The 19,399-nt window shown below is 40.0% G+C and overlaps 1 protein-coding gene across 16 annotated transcripts in view; it reads left to right on the top strand.

Annotated features, from left to right (window-relative positions):
- The window catches only part of LOC125326593 (glycerol-3-phosphate acyltransferase 3-like), a 29,790-nt gene extending 11,826 nt beyond the window's left edge, over window positions 1–17,964 (top strand). The window contains exons 1-14 of one of the 16 annotated variants that reach the window (XM_048305028.1): window positions 3,699–3,717; window positions 9,222–9,359; window positions 10,187–10,213; window positions 10,641–10,713; window positions 12,268–12,556; window positions 12,937–13,011; window positions 13,325–13,414; window positions 13,709–13,802; window positions 14,090–14,205; window positions 14,892–14,947; window positions 15,290–15,375; window positions 16,025–16,153; window positions 16,573–16,652; window positions 17,101–17,964. In XM_048305028.1, coding sequence (XP_048160985.1) covers window positions 9,354–9,359; window positions 10,187–10,213; window positions 10,641–10,713; window positions 12,268–12,556; window positions 12,937–13,011; window positions 13,325–13,414; window positions 13,709–13,802; window positions 14,090–14,205; window positions 14,892–14,947; window positions 15,290–15,375; window positions 16,025–16,153; window positions 16,573–16,652; window positions 17,101–17,215 — 1,236 coding nt within the window. In that variant the 5' untranslated portion in view covers window positions 3,699–3,717; window positions 9,222–9,353 and the 3' untranslated portion in view covers window positions 17,216–17,964. Of the gene's footprint in view, window positions 1–1,228; window positions 3,718–4,172; window positions 10,714–12,263; window positions 12,557–12,936; window positions 13,012–13,324; window positions 13,415–13,708; window positions 13,803–14,089; window positions 14,206–14,891; window positions 14,948–15,289; window positions 15,376–16,024; window positions 16,154–16,572; window positions 16,653–17,100 lie in introns of those variants that run through there. The other 15 variants (XM_048305025.1, XM_048305024.1, XM_048305026.1 and 12 more) reach the window with 15 other exon arrangements.
- Window positions 17,965–19,399: the final 1,435 nt, after the last annotated feature.

The raw sequence follows: 19,399 nt of genomic DNA, 5'->3' as shown, positions 1-19,399 counted from the left end.
GCAGCTGACGCCCAGTCCATCTCCTTTTCATTTCCCTAGGAGACCAGGAATTGTTTCAAGTGAATTTCTTATGATTGTGGGTGTCAATTTGAGATTCATTATACTAGAGGAAGCTTTGCTCTTGGATTCCTCCTGTGTCATCAGCATCCCTTTCTTCTAAGTTGGGTTCCATTCTTCCAAATGGACAGAGAGTTCTGCACATTGTCTGTGCAAAGTACCCCTGACATATGGGGTACTTCATCATAAAGAAGTGCTTGTTGTTATTTGATATCAGTTCATCAGCTACCATTTACTGGACCTTACAAATGAGTGCTACATTCTGTTGCTGGATGTTTATTTGAATTATTTGCAATACCTTCACACTTCTAGATGATGTCTCTCTCTCACAGCTTCAAAAGAGACATGATTGAAGCAGGCTGGCTGTTGGTAAGAGGGACAAAAAGGGCAGAAGAATAACATGCAGAAGCTCTGTTTAGTCAGTGTATGGCAGAACTAATTCTGAAAGAAATTATTGTTCTGAGGAAATTTGTGTAGCGTCATCAATAACTAGTTACTCAGCTTAATGATGGATGCATATCTATTCACATTGGAATTTGACAAACATGACATTTCATGGCTCTTCTGAAATAATAATAGTAAGAAAAAATCAGTTATTGTTACGGGGCTGCGAAAAGCTATGCCAAATTTCTGACCAAAAAATAGGAAGCTATGTTATGATTTGCCTGGAGAAATAAAGAATTTCCTTTCTTCTTCATATCATGAGCAAGTTCATTACCTTCATTCAGGGCAGAGATAAAATTCAAATCCATATTCACTTCTATAGCAGTCTCAAGTGCTTTGGAGTTAAGAAGTACAATGCTTAGGCCACCATGTCTCAGTTGTTTTTATGCTCATGATCTCAAGAGCAGAAAGATGCTTTAGAAGCTTTGGCAGCCATTTTTGTCAGAAATTTAACAAGATTGCACTTCTTGGTCATGATTGGACAAGTTCCAGTAATCAAGTTCCTTCCTTAGTGGGTTTTAGGACAATTTTCCATTGAATTAGAATTTTTATTCCATACTGTTAATAGGTAGATGTGCAGAATCTCCTTGATTTTGGTGTCATTCCCAATTTGGGTGGCTTAGGTGCAGGTTGTTTGTATGTTTGGTTGTTTGTTTTTCTCTCCAAACCATGTGACATTAAAGGTAACAGTATAGTAAAAATACTGAAATGTTTTTCATTATTTCAGGAGGTACAAAGTGGATAAAGCAAAGAATAAATGTAAGAAGAGCCTTGGCCATATGGATCTTGTAGTACCTTTGGGCTGGATAGTTTGACCACCTCAATAGAGAGGCTACTAGCAACTCTTCAATTCTTTCTTTGTATGGTTTCACAAGGATGAACAACAATTCTCCCTTATCCAGGAGAGGAACCATCTTCTTCCCATCCAGGCTGGGGAAGTCCGTCTTTCCCTCTATGCTTTTAAGAAATGATCTGTCTTGTGTGTGCCTAAACTTACTGCCGAGGCATTCCACCAAGCAAGTCACCAAATCTTCCTGTTCCTTGCAATATTTCATTTTGCCCACCTTTGCTGCCTCAAATCAGGTCCCAGAAATTACCTCCACCCTCCCGCCCACGAGGTTTTTAGCACCCAGACAAAGTGCATACCGATCCTGTGTGCCAAGGCTGATGGCAGCTATTCAGAGGTGCTGCCAGGTGGATCAATGCCCTCTCCTCCAGATCTCCACCACAGGCCATGCTAGGGAATGAGTGTTAGCTGGGCAAGCTATTTGAGGGAGAGATCAGAAATGAGAATAAGGAATGGTAGCTAAAGAGAAATGGATGAGCAAAGCTGTTTTACAGCAGAGCATTGTTCCTAGAGAAGCATTTTGGAAGGGCCAGTGGGAAATAGTGGTTAATGGTGTACCTGGCAGCAGCAGGGTGATGAGAATGAGGGGCCTGAGGTTGCTCCTGAGAGAAAGAGCATTGGGAAGGCAGAAACAATTAAAAAACAAACCAGTGAGGTTTTGTAGAGGATACAGAAGGCTTGGAAAGAGGCCAGCAAGGGGAGAGAAGGTAAAGAAGCTAAGCAATGAAAAGATGCAAAAGAAAAGTTATATTGCTAGAAAAGATTGCAATGTTAATTTGAAAGACCTGAGGGATCTCGTGCAGCAGCAAATCTGAAGGTACAGAAGCTATTCGACTTACTGTGTGGCACAAGAAGCGTGCCATGGATTCACGTGGGCTTGTGAGTGTCAGGAGCCTGCATGCTGCTGCCTGGATGCGTGGTGTAAATTAGAGGTGGTGCAGCCCCCTCTGACAGCTCTGCTTCTCTTACTGCCTGGACAGCGTTGGGTGCACATTTTACAGGGGATCTTTGGGGCTGCTTCCATTTCTAAGGAATCCAACTGCTTCACAACACGAACCAAGCAGCGGTACTTGGGGATGGGAATATTTCAAAAGGACAGCCCCGGCTTCAGACAAACACACCAATGTAATTATTGGCAAAGGGAAGATCTTCTGTGGACTGGCATGTCACTGTCTTGGAAGTTGTGCCCTAAATGCTCATTCCACCAAGGCTGGTTAACTTATTCTGTGGGAAGGTTGTAAACGAGAAGCTGGTGGCCTCCCCTGAGGTTCTAGGGATAAGAGTCACTCACCTTTGTATCTTCTGTGATGCACACAAAAAGGCAGGAGAGAGGTGGCTGCAAGGGGCTGAGCTGGGTCTCTTCTAAAAAATACTGGATTAAATTATAGAAATTTGATAGGGTAGAAGGAGAAACGAGATTACCTATTGCATTTCAATTCTGTAGTTGAATAGGTGCAAAAATAGGTGGCTTGTTACTTCACCGCAGTGTATTTTGTAACCCTATAATACAGGCTTTTTGACTAATTTCTGATAGAGCAGTGGAGGGAGCGGGTTTATTGTCTTGTCAATCCTTGCCTGCTGAAACTTGCATCTTCATTTCACATGTGTTAAATAAAATAAAATAAAATAAGCCCTGACTTGCAACTCAAGCTTGAGTTTCATTCATTTGTTCGAATACCAAATCAAGACAGTTATCTCACCATGAAATAGAAAATCTGACTGAATAAGTCACAAATTTGTGCAAACGTCAGCTGGATAAATGCTTCATGTGTATTAATAAGATTTAGAAGAGAAGATTTTAGGCAGTCAGAAAAACACACCCACCTAGTTCTGTATTGTAATTTATTGGCAGGACACCTTGTGAAAACTAGTTGTCACATTGACAGGGTTCCTTATTGGCAGCATCTAATTATCTAACATATATTATTACTTATCATGTTTTTTCTTCCTTCTCCCCTGGTGAGTAAATGCTTATCAATTACAAGGAAGTGGGTGGAGTTAGGGCGGGACAAAGGGTAGAAATCACCTTATCATTGAAAGTATCAGTAGTGTCAGTCTTCAGTGAGCAACAGCCTTTACTCCTAGACACAGCTTTGGCTCTGAGAATGTGTAATTTTTATTTGCCTTTGTCTCTTGAAGCTTGCTGGATTCTCCACTACAGATGAGCATATATTCTCAGAAAGGCAGCTGGTTGGCATTTTGGAGGAGCAAACATGGAAGAAAATAGAAAAGGCCATGGCCTTGCAGAAGGCAAGATTTTGTCTATCTGGATGATTTTGTTTGTGGCATTAGTTTTGTTGCCTTCGATGTTTCGAGTGTCACTGGGGATTTCTCATTTCTATGTGAAAATTGTAATTAAAATGTTAGAGGTAAGTTGAGAAGTGGGTTCAAAAGGTATGTGTTTGCTACAGGACATGTTTAATAAAAAAATTAAAATCTGTATATTTGATAGAAATGCCATAAAAGTAAGCAGAAAAAAATCCATTAACTTAGATGTGTTGTTCACAGCTTTACTTTTTGTGAAAATCTTTTGAGGGGTGTCTGTAATGCTACCAAGTCATGTCCTGGCTTATAATCTGCTACTGGTTTGAGGTTTCTCAGGGTTAAAGTAGAGATTCCATGATATTTTCTTCTAGTTCATGCTGGTTAGAATGCTTCATGTAAGTAGAATACTCATGACAAGTCAAGTATAAAGAAAAAGATCTTGTAGTTTATGGGAGTTGGTAAGTAATAAAAACGTATATTTTAGATGTATATAAGTTCCAGTGGTTTTATTTGGATTGTTTTAATTGCATGAGATTAATATTCCAGGTAAGAACACTGATTCTGTGTGTTTGCTTCTCCCACTTACAAATCTGATCTGGGGGATCCAGCAGTTACAAGTTCTGCTGTACAAGACTTAAAGGAATCTGTGTGCAACCTTCTAAAAGTGTAACTTTTCTAGAGATAAACAGATCATAGCTAAGATCCTGATCCTGCTTCTATCAGTAAAAGGTTTCTGGGGCTTTTAATAAGCCAGAATCCCATTTAGTTTTTCAAGTTTGACTTTTGATATCCATCATTAGCCAGAAGAAGGTGCTGCGAATTCATCATACTGAACAGTAAAGCATTTCCATTTTCCAGTAGATTAACTTTGTGCTTCTGGCATAAACCTGCTTTCTGTGAATATACTTTCTACTTGTGGCAGAAAACATGTTACTATTATTGTTGCTATTATTATTAAGCTGTTGGAGTTATCTGTTTTGCAGTAGAACATATGTAACAGTGTGATACAGTTAATATCATGACCATCTTACCTTGCCAATTCTTTTATTCTTCTTATAATTCTTTTTTGTTGCTGTTGTTTGGGGGGTGTTTGTTTGTTTGATTGATTGTGGGTTTGGGGGAGGTTGTCTGTTTTATTTGTTTTAATACCAATTAAGAGCTCTTGGGCAGTATCTGTCTTCAGCTGTATGAACATCATTTACCATAGTGCACATGACTGCAAAAATTAGGGATTACTTATTTTTTTCAGATACTGATGTCAGTGGGTAATGACTGCCTGTGGTGGCTGAATGCAGTATTGGTCTTTATATGTGAAACATTTTAATCAGCCAGTGGTATGCTAATTAAATTCTTATTCGTACCCTAATTAAGAGCTACTCTCATATCAAACCTGTCTTTGAACAGCTTTGCTGCTGGAGTTGGTGGGCATCAAAATAATTTCTGTATTTTTTTCCCTGTGCATTTCCCAAGTTCGAGAGACATTTGTCCTGATCAGTGTGTGTTTTATGTAGGAAGGCACTTCTCTTTCATAAAGCACATTAAGTGTTTTTCTCTCCACAGTTTTCATAACAGGTTATGAGCATGATAATTCTGTGCTCACAATGTGGAGGATAAGTTAATTGTTGTGTGATCAGCCTTTGGTGGCTAGCTCCCTGTTGCCACAGCAGCTAATAACAGGAACAGTACAGCTCCATGCACTGATGTTTAGGCTGGCTCGTTTTGTTCTTTTTTTCAAAGTTGTTCCCTAATTGTCCTGTGGGCAAAAAAGGAGTTTCCCCTGTTTTCATCTTACAATTAATTCCAACAGTTTTCTTTGAAGTATTGTTAAGTGCTTCTCATTGTGCCACAAGAGTAACTGAGAGCTGTCTTGGGGGGGAAATGGGAGGGAGAAAAGATGGAAGGAAAGTTAGGTCCCCTTTGCTTGTGTTGTGGCTGCCTACTGGGCTCTTTGGAAGAAAGGGTAGGATTGGGAGATGCTGGGTTAAAGCTTGAGCATGGAATTGCTGAGCCTATTTTTGTCGTCCTGAGGCTCATCCACAAGAATATGGCCAAAATTGCAGCTTGGGTTAAGTCATCTTTAAAGCAGGCTTGTTTGAGGTATGAAAAACCTGATATTGAAAGCCTGGAGAAGTGTTGACTGGTTTCCAGCTGTGGTGGTGTCCTCCTGTGATATTGCTAATGGGATAATGCACAGAGACCATCCGTGGTTCCTGTTGTCATCTGGAATGGTGAAACACGATGCCTTCCCGGATAGCTGAGCTGGAAATATTGAAGATGCTTAGTCATGTATTAACACATTACTGACTATATAGAAGTGCCTAACAACTGCCTGATGCTTCAGCAAAAATCCGACCTTGAGCACTATGACTGGTCTCTCTGCTGTGTTGCATTTGATTTAGTCTGTTATGTAGACCAGCAAAATGAATAGAAAACTTCTCACCTGGGAACACTTTGTATCAGTTTCTTACAGCTGAGCAGAGGGAAAGCATGTCTTATTTTCCTCTGTGTTTTGCAACTTGAGAAAAATAGAAGAGTGGAGACTAAAATCAAGGACTTCAAAGTCAAAAATTATTTTTTAAAGTTGTGTTTTCAAAGAAAGCCCATCTGTAGACCTTACTGAATTTTTTGGGAGCAAAAAAGGTGTTTTAGATTAAAACTCAAGTTTTCAGATCTATTACTAAGCAAAGAGTAATGGTGGCATATGATGAGATAAGTCACTTTGTTCTCTTGACTTCACAGAAGTGTTTTAGCACTGTGAATGGATCAAATGGGAAAGATGTAATCATGTATGGAAATAATTTTTACCCTCTGCTGCTTTTCTGTCAAGGAATCTAGGTTCTTGTTATTTTGGAAAGAAAAGAAATCATTTTATAAAAGTAAGATTCAAGGTTTGAAAACATGGAGTGACTGTTTTTGTTTGAAGGTACTTTTTGTGGCTGGTTTTTTTTTTTTTGGGGGGGGAGGGTTTGAGGACATATGGATAATATAATAGCAAAGGATCTCCAATACAGTAATTTCTCAATTGCATATCTGTTAGCCCATAATTATTATTATTACCCTTAACTGATCCTTCAAATATTTCTGGAAATGGTAAAGGGGAATGTGGTTTGGGTTTTTTGAGCGTTGTTCTTTCACATATGCTTGTGAACTTTTTTTTGTAAATAATGTCTTTTCTCTGAGCTTTGTCCATACTGGGGTTTGTTGAGAATAGTAACAAAGCTGTACATGGGATGTTATTCCAGCTGTTGCAAAAGAAAATGCATTTGCTAGGAGGAAATCTACACCATGCTGTCACAGCCCTGTGAAGAGTCAAAGAAACATGTTAAATAGCTGCAGCTCTACTTGCCAAGAAATATTCTGGAGTTTTATGAGATCTGAACTTCTGTATGAAATTGGAGCATTGTTGCTTCTTGAGAAGAAGAAATTACCCAGCTAAAAATTGTGAGTAGCTTTTGAATTGAGAGCTCACTTGTACGCGGAGGTAGCTCATATGCCGTAAACTCCTACTGGAGTATGGCAGATGTTGCAGACACTTCAGCTGGTGAAAAATTGCACTGCTGTGCTTTTAAATACATGGTTATCCTTAGCTGGCCTCTCCATCAAAACCCAAAGTGTACCTGTGCTTTTGTCCCAAAAAAAGCCCTTCTCAACCCATTTAATCAGCCCTTACAGAGGAGCCAGGAGATTTGAGTCCTTTTCACAGTCTGAGGGTGGACAGTCACATCCTCTCAGACACCGAGTGTGACACTGAGTGTAACACTCACAGCGTTTGATTTGGGTTCATGTTTGTGATGGGCAAGGGGAAATGAGGCCAGGCAGAAAGGACTGTTGGATGAAGAGGTCACAAGTGCTTGATCTTAGATGGTGATTTTAGTTTGTACTGAAAACCTACCAGCCTTCTCTTTGCCATTGTAGTGGAAGACTTTGCGTAGAAGAATTGCCTCAAAGCCTGTGTCACACTTGAGGAAAAGATTGAGAAAAGTTCGTGTAATGAGTGATTAGAAAAACCTTTTGTGAGAATATGGGAGAAGAGGTAGTAAAATATGGGAAGGGAGGCAAAACTGAATTACTGCATAATATGGAAAAATGGAGTACTGAGCTGTACTTAAAGGGGAAAAGGGAGGAAAAATCCTGCAAGAAATGAGACTGCAAGAAATGAACATTCCAAATTGTATTTCATGTCCTGTCCTGTGAAGACAATAATTAATATAATGAAGTATTGGGCACCCTTATTTTGTTTAGAATGTAATTACAGGAAGCTCAAACAAATGGATTGTTGGAGTTATGCTGTCAAGTCTTCAGTATTCCAGCTGGGATCAACTGTTGGATGTTTGGACTCCTGTGTCCTCATCACTTCAGAAACAGGAGTGAGGAAAGCACAACACCTGAGTTCTCATTCGGTCAGCAAATGTAGGAATGAAGTTGCTACATTTAATACTTAAATTCTGGGTTAGTTGCAACATCTGTGTTTTTTTTGTAAGGTATTTAAAACATACTTTCATTACTGTTTTGCAACAAAGACCAGCGTGACAGCTCTGTCTCAATACTGTGCAATACAAAGGTGATCACGAAGCCTTATTTCATTTTTGAAAACAAATTATACATACAGATGCTACCAAATGCAGAACAACACAGTAGCTACTCCAGAGTTAACTAGTCCAGCGTTTGACCCAGAGAGATGGCTTTGACAGGTGTCAATTCAGTGGCTTGACTGAGAGCCTAAGACCTGGGTGACTGTTCAGCTGTATTCCCTCCTCACTGCTTGTGCTTCAGCCTCCCATGACAAGCCACAAGTTAGGAGAATTTTGTGTCCCACGTTGGTTTGTGGAAATATATTGCCTTTTCCTTGCTCTGCCCAGAGCTTTCCCATGGTAAATCTCAGTTCTAGTAGTAGAAGGGGAAATGGATAACTGTTCCTTAAACACCTGCTCTGTGCCAGTCCAGGCTTTGTAGATGTCTCTCTTAACCCATCTCAGCCAGTTCTTTTCCAAGCTAATGAGCCTTGTGTAACTCTTCAGACTTTGAAAACTCTTCCTCATCTTCCTTGGCCACTGCCTTTGTAGCTTTGACTATTTAGTTACAGTCTGCCACTTTTGCCTCACTCTTTTTGTGCTAGGAGACAAGATTTTATAATCTACTAGTAAGCTTTATAAATTTTTGTTGGTTTTGACTTGTCTTGCTCATTTAGATTAGCTAACGTGTATTTTTGGAGTCAGCTTGGTCCGTGATTATCACCCTTTTTCTATGTGGGAATCAAAAGCCAGCCTCCTGGAGCTTTTCCAAATCCTTCAGAACAGTATGAACAAGCTCATTTCTGGCAGTGCGGGCCAGGTGACAGGTGCTTTTTTTATGTAGGAGGACAATGATAGGCAAGATAAGGGTGGTAGGCAGGAGACAGAAAAGCAGAGACTAAGGCAGAAGGCTTTATTTGTCAGTCTTAGTAATTTTTATGTTTTTTCCTCCCTCATACCATGCAACTATCCTAAAGGATGTTGGGGAAGGCATGAGGACCAGCAGTATTTTGTAAAGAGGTTAAATTTGCCATGTCTGCCTTTACTCTATTTTGCAACATTCCTGTACCTGTTCTGTATGTTCTTTCATTTCTCAGTGTGTGGGCTGCTGTTTTCATGACATCCCCTGGCTCCACAATTCTGAATGACTCTCCATGTGTTGCAAAAGGTTGAGAGAGATGATGTACCTGTTGACCTTTTCAGGAGAATAATTGGGAAGTATAGACAAGATGAAGGTCTGTGGTGTAGGTTTTTAAATTTCTTTTTTGGGGGGGTTGTTTGCTTTATGGTGTTTTCAAAGATGGTTTGCATGGAGTTTAAAATACCACATAAAAGCCTATTCTGCTTTCACTTTTTTCTTTTCTTTTATGATGACTGGTTAAAAAAAAAGGTCAGCTAAGGTTAAGTAAAATATCCCAATTATGTCACGGCAAAGTGTCCATTTCGTTACTGAATTAACTTTAATAGCTACTGAAAGAGCTGGTAGAGAGCATGCAAAACTAAGGGTGGCAAAAAACTGGTTGGTGTTTGCACATGAGACATGTTGTAATGAACGAAGACTATTTGAGATCAGCTTTGTGGTGACTTGTGTGGCTGCACGTCAGTTAGAGGGAAATACACTGTTTAGCAAGAGTTTATATGAAGCAAATGGATTATCCTTATCTGTTGTATATGGGAACCCTTAATAGTAGGTGAAGGCATAAACTGAGTGGGTCACTGAGCCTGTAATAATGAGCAGAGCCTATGCTCAAGCGTCCTGTGCCCTTTGTTGGGGCAGGTACCTTGACATAAATACAGGCAGATTTAGTACTTAGGAGAGCTACTATGTGTATGTCTATGGATGTATGATGAAAACATTCAAAACTAGGAAATTTTCAAAAATTAGGCATATTGTTATACTTGATTTTGCTAATGGAGAGTTTTATGATGCTCTACACAAGGAGGAGAAACTTGGTTGAGCAAAAAGATAAATACAGGGAAGGGTGAAAGCTCATTATCAAAGCTGCTACTTTCTGAAATATTATAGATACAAAATGTTGCCACCTCTGTTTTCTGTCAGCAGGGATCACTTGAATGCCCTCAAAATGAGGTAATCTCTTTTATTCTTTCAAATCCATTTTTTAGATCTATTTTTCTGGCATGTCTCTAATGTCAGTGATATTATTTTGCATAATCCTACTGCCTGAAGCTAACTGGAGAAGAGAGAGTTTTGGGCACATTGGATCTCTTAGAGTCTCATAGGTAGCTCAGTAACTTGTTGGACCTGCAGAAAAAACCAGCTGCCTGTGTCCTGAAAAGCAGTTTGAGCCAAACCATTTTTTCCTGGAAATGGCAAAAGGTAGTCCATGTAACAAATGAAACGGGAGGTGTGCGGGACAGCCTTTGGGCTGAATTTGAAAAATGGAAATCTTAGACCTGGCAGGGGTAAAAGAGGCTCAGACCTGAGGTAATTACAGAATGTCTGGAAATGACGAAATGAAAACCATCAACATCTACTTTTCTTGTTTTGGGAACAGTGGGCCACCCTGCAGATTGAGGAGGGAGTAAAAAAGCAGAAGGCGCTGGCACTTGAAAATTTAATCTCCACTGGTAAGATCTCTGGATGAAGGGGACACAGCACTATTTATCTTGTAAAAAGGCAACTATTTAACAATCTTACTTAGATTACTTACTTAGAAAGGAGTTTGATGGGCAAATATCTGTTGAAGTTACAAACCTACAAAAGCATGTTATAAACAAGAGAATCTCTGAATGATTGAGTCTTGTGAATAAAAGGAGTTAGACACTAGTGTGGGTATAGAAAGACATTGCTGATAAGCCTGTGGGAAGCTGTCCCTGTTTGCATAAGTAGTTTGTGCTTTGTGGCTCCATCAGCTGTCTCATTACAGGATTGGGAGGAATGAGTGTTCTTTGTGCTTGACATGGCTCTGCATGGTTATCTTTTGCTTCTTGTAACTCCTAGCATGCAAAAAAAGCCAGAGTCTCTCAAGTAGAAGAGTTACAGCATCCCATGGATCACAGTTACAATTTGCACTCTTCTCTAGGCATGAGGATAAAATCCAAATAAATTCTTCCCCCAACTATTTTTCCTTTCTTCTTTGACCAAAGGGGAGGGGGTTAAGTTCTCATAGTAATCCTTTACTTGTAGTGCCATTTTTAGTCATTAGTCACATAGACTGCTTGGTTTGTCAGCTAATAATTTTCTGGTCTGATGATTTCTTGGGTGTTGAAGGTTTTACTGAAGTGCAGATGGAGGAAAGTTTTGTGATTCTGATTAGGGGGGAAGTAGGTTGATCCAGATAAATGAAGTGTATTTTTACAATGCATATTTAATGTCATCCAATACACCCCCTCAAAAAAAAACCCCAAAAAAACACCAAACCCAAAAACAACAACAAAGGCAGGGTGGCAAACAGAAAAGCCAAGTGTTAGCTGGTATGAATCAAGACAACTTTAGTCACTGTAACCAGCCAGATAAGAATCTGGTCTGAGAGTGACCTCAACAAAGATGTGAGACTTGCTGTGTGGCTGTCCTATGGGGTATAACTTTACAAACAGCAGAGCATGAATGTGCTGTCATTATTCCTGCACAATGTATCTGTGTAATGCTGTGTATGTCTGGGGGTGAAATCTAGGCACCTTCAAGTCTCTTGGTAGTGAAGTGACTCTTAAAGAAGAAGGGATGGGGGAAAATAGAAGGTTCAAGGAAAAAAATGCCAGAGGAAAGTGTTTGTTACAGCTGGGAAACAATAAAACTAATCAACAGCAGCCAGAACAACAATCATACAAACACTGCCTGAATTTGAGTCAGGGCACCAGGAGGGATCTGCCATCTTGGCAGTGTATTGGTGACATTTCTAGGTGTGAGTACCTCTGTTGTTTGGTAAACAACAATGAAGTAGGTGTTGTACTCAAGGTTTTATTTGTGGCTTGATCTGAATCCTTTTCTCCTTCCTCAGCAATTTAGGGGGGGTTGTATGGTGTAGGATTACAGAAGTGACTTGTGGAATGAACTGTCAGTACATAGATGAGGCATAGCAATGCCATTATGATGCTTGAGTAGGAGGAGAGCTACTTCTAAAAAGCACATGTATTTTACTCTCTTTGGAATCCATATTGTTCATTTCACCGTGTGGAAGGAAGGCTCATTTCCTCATGCAGGGATCATCCAGAGAGATGAGACCCCCATGGAAGAGGAGGTTGCTGGCCGATGCCGAGGATGTTTCAGCCTTGCTGATGTCATGTACTTCTCCAAGAAGGGCTGTGAGGCAGTTGCAGAAGATGAAGTCACTCAACGGTTCTCCTCCGAGGAGCTGCTGTCCTGGAACCTGCTCAGCAGAACCAATGCTAACCTGCACCATACCAGCTGGAAACTGGCTGCTGTGTGGGTCACTGGCATCCTATTTCGGTATTGCCTCCTGCTGCCTTTCCGGTGAGCCAGACAGCATTGGTTGGGATCATTTTTCATGGTACTTTTTACAGAAGTTGTGAAATAATATGTTATTGGCTAGTGCAGGAAGGACAACCTGGCATGACCTTTCCAAGAAGCCATCTAAACTCAAATATCCCTTAAAAAATGTAGATTTCCCATGTTCCATATGTTTTATTAGTAATTAATTTGTTTTTAAAATCCAGCAAAGATGGATTAAGTGGTTTGTGTGCTACTTAGCTAGTGGTTTGTTGCTAGTTAGATGCTATTAATGCTGGAAGGAAGCATTATGAAGTGGATCAGTGGGCCAAATAAAAATACCTTCTTGTTTACTCCTCCAGTTTTGCTTCTTGGAGTTTAATTAAGATTATTTTACTTTGCAGCATCTGCTTGTCTGTTTTCAGCATCCTGTTGCTGGTGTTGGCCACTACAGTAGTGGGACAGTTTCCAAATGGCAGGTAGGTGTTTGCTGAGGGCTCTTTCAATTTCTTCTGTATTTCGTTAAGCATTTGAAGTAGTAGTTGGAACACTTTGCTGGAGTCCAGAGGACTGATGTGGACTGTCATGGAGTGACTTTTTCTCTCCTGTAAACTTACAGAGTGCTGTGAGAGAGTTTCATGGCAATGGCATCTGAAAGCAGACATGCAGTGTGAGCCTTACTATGGTCTTTGTAGTAACAGCAGTTGGGGATAATTCAGAGAGTTTATATTGCATTGTCCTGTGTATGACTCCATAGAACTAGGAATCTCTCTATGGCTTCATTTCTTTTAGAGTTAAAGGCTGGCTGAGCAACCAGGTCCAGATGGTATGTGCCACCTTGGGTATCCGATGTCTGAGTGGCCTTGTTCATTTCCATAACAGGTGAGTGATGCCACCCTGCGCTTGTTAGTCTGGAATTTGTTTCTTGCAGTATTTAACATCTCAAGTTTTGGAGCAGGGTTCTTATTCCATTACAGCCTGGGTACTTGGTGGTGGTACAATTATCACCCAGACTCTGTCTGCCTACTGTGTTTCCTGTTGTGCATTGGTAGGGTGTGTGTAGGTGACGTAGTACTGCCTTCAGACGCTTAGATATTTTTCAGTGTTTGCCACCTGATGGGGCCTGAAGTCTGGAGGATAAACATTAACTAATTACTTTTATGGTTGTCATTGCAGGGAAAACAAACCACAGAAAGGAGGCATCTGTGTAGCCAACCACACGTCTCCATTGGATGTCCTAATCCTGGCCAGTGATGGATGCTATTCCTTGGTATGAACAAGACAGGTGGTAAATATCCATAATGTTGAGATGCCCATAGATGTAGTGTTGGGTAAGAGGATAAACTTCCTGCTAGAAAGATTGGGATTTAACAGCATCCAAACTCTCATTCTGGACTGCGAAAAACCAGATGCAGGCAGGTGTGTGCACAGTTATGACCAAGGGGATTGGTATAATTTGTCAGTAAGCTTAGAAATGGTTGCATCTGTATTTAGAATTTAATAATTTAAGTGTGTATGTGTGTTTGCTTTGTAACAAGTTTCTTTTGGGCTTACAAGGTTGGCCAGGTACATGGAGGGCTTATGGGACTTATTCAAAAATCCTGCATGCAAACCTCTCAGCATGTCTTGTTTGAACGCTCGGAAATGAAAGACCGTCACCTGGTGAGGAAAAAGTAAGGTAGTGAGGTGTCTGCTTCATTGTCTGGTCAGGTCTGGTAATTTGTCCTCAGTGTTGTCATTTTTTGTCATCAGTTGTCATTTTTTTTTTTTTTTTGTGATATATGGTGTTTTGATTTTGTTCTTTAATGCAGATGGAGAGGAGCTCCATGCTCTTGAGTTGTAGGAAAGACAATTGTCCTGGAAAATGACAGATTTTGGTGTCAGTAATCTGCTTAATGGTGATACTTGTGGTTTTAAGTGATGCAGCAAATGTAGTAAGATAGTGACCTGTCACTTAATTAAATGTGGAGAATCATTAGATGCACATAAAACTGATGTTGTGAACCTAAAAGGCATGAAAACTAGAAATTTGGAATGTATTTCAGTCTAAAGAAAAGTTTGACTGCATTCATAGTTGGAATCTGGGAAGTTATTTTCACATGCTTCAAGTACCAGTAATCTTTGGTTGAAATGGTAAAATGAAACTTCATACAACTTTGTAGAAAACCTACTTTTTCTATTAGCAAGAGATACTGAGATAAAGGCCTGAAACCAGCAGATATTCCAGCTGAGGCAACTGACTGGCAAAGGGCAATTGGGCAAGGGCTTTACTTGTCCTATGTGAGAAGTAATGGATGTCTAGATTCTTAGACAAACATAAATATGAAGTATACACTGAAATTTTGTTTTCTCTCCACAGAATTAGAGAACACATTGCAGATAAGGCCAAGTTACCCATTTTAATTTTCCCAGAAGGTAGGAAACACCTGTATTGATTTTATTGCTCTTCTCACTTCTTGCCATTGAGTGCAGTTTATTATACCCAGCCTTTACAAGTGAGGTGTTTGTTTTTAGTTTGTAGAATTAATTAGCTCTGGTGAGATATTAAAAGACATGTCCTAGTATTTTACAGCAGTTTTATGACAGTTTATTTGCTTTAGCGTATAACATAATGAAGACATACTCTGGGATTATGTTCCAGAACTAAAGCTTACTTTCTCCTTTAGCAACTAAGTCTCCTTAAGACCGTTTAGGATTCATTTCCTGATGCTTTTCTCAGAGTGGATTAAGCCTTTCACCTGTTTTAATTCTGACCAGGTACCTGCATTAACAACACATCTGTAATGATGTTTAAGAAGGGAAGCTTTGAGGTAGGAGGAACCATCCATCCAGTAGCAATCAAGGTACTGTAACTGCAGTTTTCCAAACATGGAAGGATTGTTTGCAAAAGCTTCTCATGTCAGAGAAGCTGTTCATGTGTAAGCTTTGAAAAGGGGTATGTTCGGTGTGAAAAAAGTACTGAATAAGCCCTGAGACACAGAAACGTTTTGTGGTTTTAAGCAGTATGGGAAACACGTCATTTCTATCATAGGCTCCTGGCTCTTGTGTGCTTTGGGGATAAAGGCAGTTTTCTTGGCACTTCCAAGTCTTTCTGGTACCTTCAGCCAGGTCACTCCAGATCTGGAAACATTAGTTACTTTTTCTGGCACTATAACTTTGCCCGAAGTTGTTAAAACTGGTATGAGCATTTTCAAGGAAACCTTTGTGGTCAGCGTATCTGTAGATGACAAGTTTTTACCTTTTGAATAAATCTTTTGCTATAGTTGTGTTTCAACAGGTCTTTCATAGTTTAGGGTCCTGCATTGCTTGTAAAAGTTAACTGTTAGAAACTTGTAATGAATGTTGGAACTTTACTCTGAATTTACTGATACTTTCAGGAGGTGTGATTAGATTTGCCCCTTATTTAATAAGTTGAACTGTGACTTTGTGGCTAAAAAAAAAAAGCAGCTCATGTGATTTAAACCAAGGCAGCTTATTCTTCTTGTCTTCCAGTATGACCCCCGCTTTGGAGATGCCTTCTGGAACAGCACAAAGCATTCCATGATGACCTATGCTTTTAATGTGTTGACCAGCTGGGCTATCGTCTGCAATGTGTGGTACCTGCCACCAATGGTCAAAGAGGTTCTTACGCTTTTGTATGCTTTGAAAGTGCTTGTGCAGTGTCTGGAAGGATGTCTGTGTTACTGCACAAGGTGTTTGTGAATCTTTGTTGATAACTTAATGGACAAAGAACAGGAAGCAACGCTATAGTCTTAAGTAAGCATGGATTTATGTGGGATGCATCCCCTACTCTGCCCAGACCTGGGACCTCAGGCTGTGTGTTGTTTGAGATTGCCCCAGAAACCAAAGAGCCTCCATTTAGTTCTTTTTGCCACCAAGTAGTGGCAAACCAGGATCAGCTGGAACTGCCCTGCAGGTCATATTTGGCCTGTGGGTCTTGTACAAACTCCTGTGCCTGCTGTCTGACAAAATCTATCTCTTTAGGTGAGGCACAGAGAAAATGTCTATGTTGTAAAGCAATTAATTAATTTTTTTTTCAGGAAGAAGAAGATGCTGTTCACTTTGCTGACAGAGTCAAGGCTGTCATCGCTGCTCGGGCAGGAATGTCTGTGCTTCCTTGGTAAGAAGCAACATCTCTGGAATTGGGTTTAAAGCATATTTAGGTGTTCTGTATTCTGAAACATTAGCATGGAATCCTTTAAAACTTGCTTTGTTTGCACTGTAGTCCATCACCCTTACTGACTCTGATTCAGAAAATATTACTTTATTACTTGAATAATTCCATTAGAATAATTAGAATAATATAGTAGGTAGAGAGAAACAGCTGACAGGTGGATCTAGACAGCAGGCAGTATTAGGTGAAAATTAATTACTTTCCTGTCAAATGCTGAGTTAAAAGAAGGACACTGTTGTGTGGTAAGTTGGCAGTAATAAATCACTTAGCATTGTCTTACAAAAGTCAACATTAAGAGTAGGAACTGCTTTGACTACATAGTCTAAATATAGTAATGTTTTCCTGCCTTGACCCTGAAGTGTGTTTCAGACTGTTTCTTTTCTGTATCTTTCAGGGACGGGGGACTGAAAAGGAAAAAGGTCAAAGAGTCTTTCAAGGAAGAGCAACAGAAAAAATATTGTCAGATAGTAATAGAAAATGGATCTGTGGGAAACGGAAATGTTTGTTAAATGCTATTTATTTTATCTCATTTTTCCATTACGTATCTCTACCAGAAAATGGACTGGTTTTATATTAAACCCAACATGTTTTCCTTCTGTCCCTGTAAGATATTTTGCATGTGACACAGCAGGGAAACCATAAAGAGATATCCTTATTTAAAGCAAAATACTATAATTTTATAAATAGGAAAACATAAAATATGCTAATTAAATTCTCCCTGAGGCTGAAAGAATCTACAATAAAGTTAGTTATGTTCATTAAAATACAATTTAAAAATATTTACAATACTTTGAGGATTTAAATGGTTACTCATAATAAAACACCTCTGTACTCCTAGACTCTCTCAGGGACTCGGACTAGCATTGTTACTGTGAGCCACAGTAACCATGTTGCTCTAGATAGATCTCCTGATGTCAGAAGACATGAAGCAGTTCACCAAAATATGTTTTCTGAATTGCATGTTGGAGAGGAAGTGTTGGATGTCAGAGGGAAAAAGCAGGTGCTGACTTTCTCCTCCATGTCACAAGACCAGGGATGGCGTTGTAGAAAGTTTTCTGCTGTGACAAAGAGCAGAACAGTGTCCAGGGCAGCATGTCCCTGATGCCTGGGTGTGTGAAACTGAGATAAATTAGTACCAGCCAAGGATGGTGTAACAGAAAATATACTGTGTTTTTAAATTATATCTTGTGGTTTTGTTAGATCCCTTTCTGTGTCTGTTTGTATGCATTACACAAATTAAAGAAAACCTATGATGTGACATCCACTGTCCTCTGTTGCTGTTATTTCTAGATAGCCCCCTGCTTGTGTTACCACTGGATGGGAAGGCTAAGGATTTAGCCTCTGACAAGCCCATCCTCCAGGAACAGAGCAAGTATACTTAAGGAGTATGCAATGGGAATATTTCCATCTCTTATAGTATTTATTGGTATAAAATATTTGCTGTCCTGGTAAGTAGCCCCCTATGGAAAGATCTAGCTTCTTTAACAGTCTGAATGTCCCTAATGAAACACACACAAATAGGTGCTGCTTTGGCCAAGGTGCTCTTAACACAGACATTGGTAAGAACAGTTAATAATGTTTACATGAGAGCTGTCTGCTGGCTTAAGTCTCAGAGAAGACAGAGGATCAGTCTTGGTGAGCACAAATACATCCTGCAGAGGGACAGATGCACAGATACAACTCTGCCTAGCCCTGGAAAGTCTAGAAAAACAATATCCAGGGGAGGGGCTAACAGAAGTGATAATTGCCCTGAGGCTGTGTGGCACAGAGGTAGCACGGACCTGAGCTCTCCTCTTCTGTGGCCAGGCCTGGTATTGCTACAGATATGTGAATTCCTTTGGTGGATCAGTCAAAGTGTTGGCGTCATGGGTAAGCAGTAGGAGAATCTGCCCTTTTGCACAGCTTTTAGCCACCCAGGCAGGGAGAGTGCCAGCAGTAAGGAAAATTGCCTCAGGCTCTTCTGCTATGGAACAGATCTACTTGCTCCCAACTGTAATAAGATGTGCTTCCATGGCTGTTTAAGCTGTTGATTTATTTTCTAGGTATAAAAAATTTTAAGAAATGTTTGAAAAACCTGATAACTCTCAAATGTCTTCAGTGTGCCAGATTTTAAAACTGGGAGATTTTCCTTCTGTGTGGCTGATTTCTGAGAGTTGCGAACAGAGACTGCAATAAGACAATTGTTGAGAGCATCCTTCCCGCACTACTGTGTGCTTTTTTCCTGCTCAGAGGTAAAATGGGAGACTGAATAGGCAGAAAGAAGGGCCAGACATGGAAAAATATGGGGAGATAAAAAGAACAACTGTTGGAAGAGAAATTTTCTGCTTCTGTAAGAAATTAGGAGAATGGTGTGCCTTTTTTCCCTGTCCTGCAACACTTCTCTGGCTCATCAAGAGGAGCCTTGGAATGTGTGACCCTCATTATGGTTATGACTCCAAGTTGTGTAAAAGTAAAGCTCAGACCTCTGAATGTGTAAGCATTACATATCATCTGTGAGAGGATGGTGGGATTGTCAGTATTCTCTCAGACATTTTTTGTCTGTCTTGGCAAAAGAAGCTGCAAACTCTGTGAAGTGGGTCCTTACATACAGAATGGGGAAGTGTAAAGCAAGTGATGAAGCCATGAACTTGTCAATGACAAGCGAAGTGTGCTTTGTTAGCTGCTGGTAGAAATGCCAATCTGACTTGAAATAG

Source organism: Corvus hawaiiensis, chromosome 5 (assembly GCF_020740725.1).
Source record: "Corvus hawaiiensis isolate bCorHaw1 chromosome 5, bCorHaw1.pri.cur, whole genome shotgun sequence".
NCBI classification, from domain to species: domain Eukaryota; kingdom Metazoa; phylum Chordata; class Aves; order Passeriformes; family Corvidae; genus Corvus; species Corvus hawaiiensis.
Note: the sequence above shows the minus strand (reverse complement) of the source record. Positions and strands in the feature narration are given on the sequence as shown.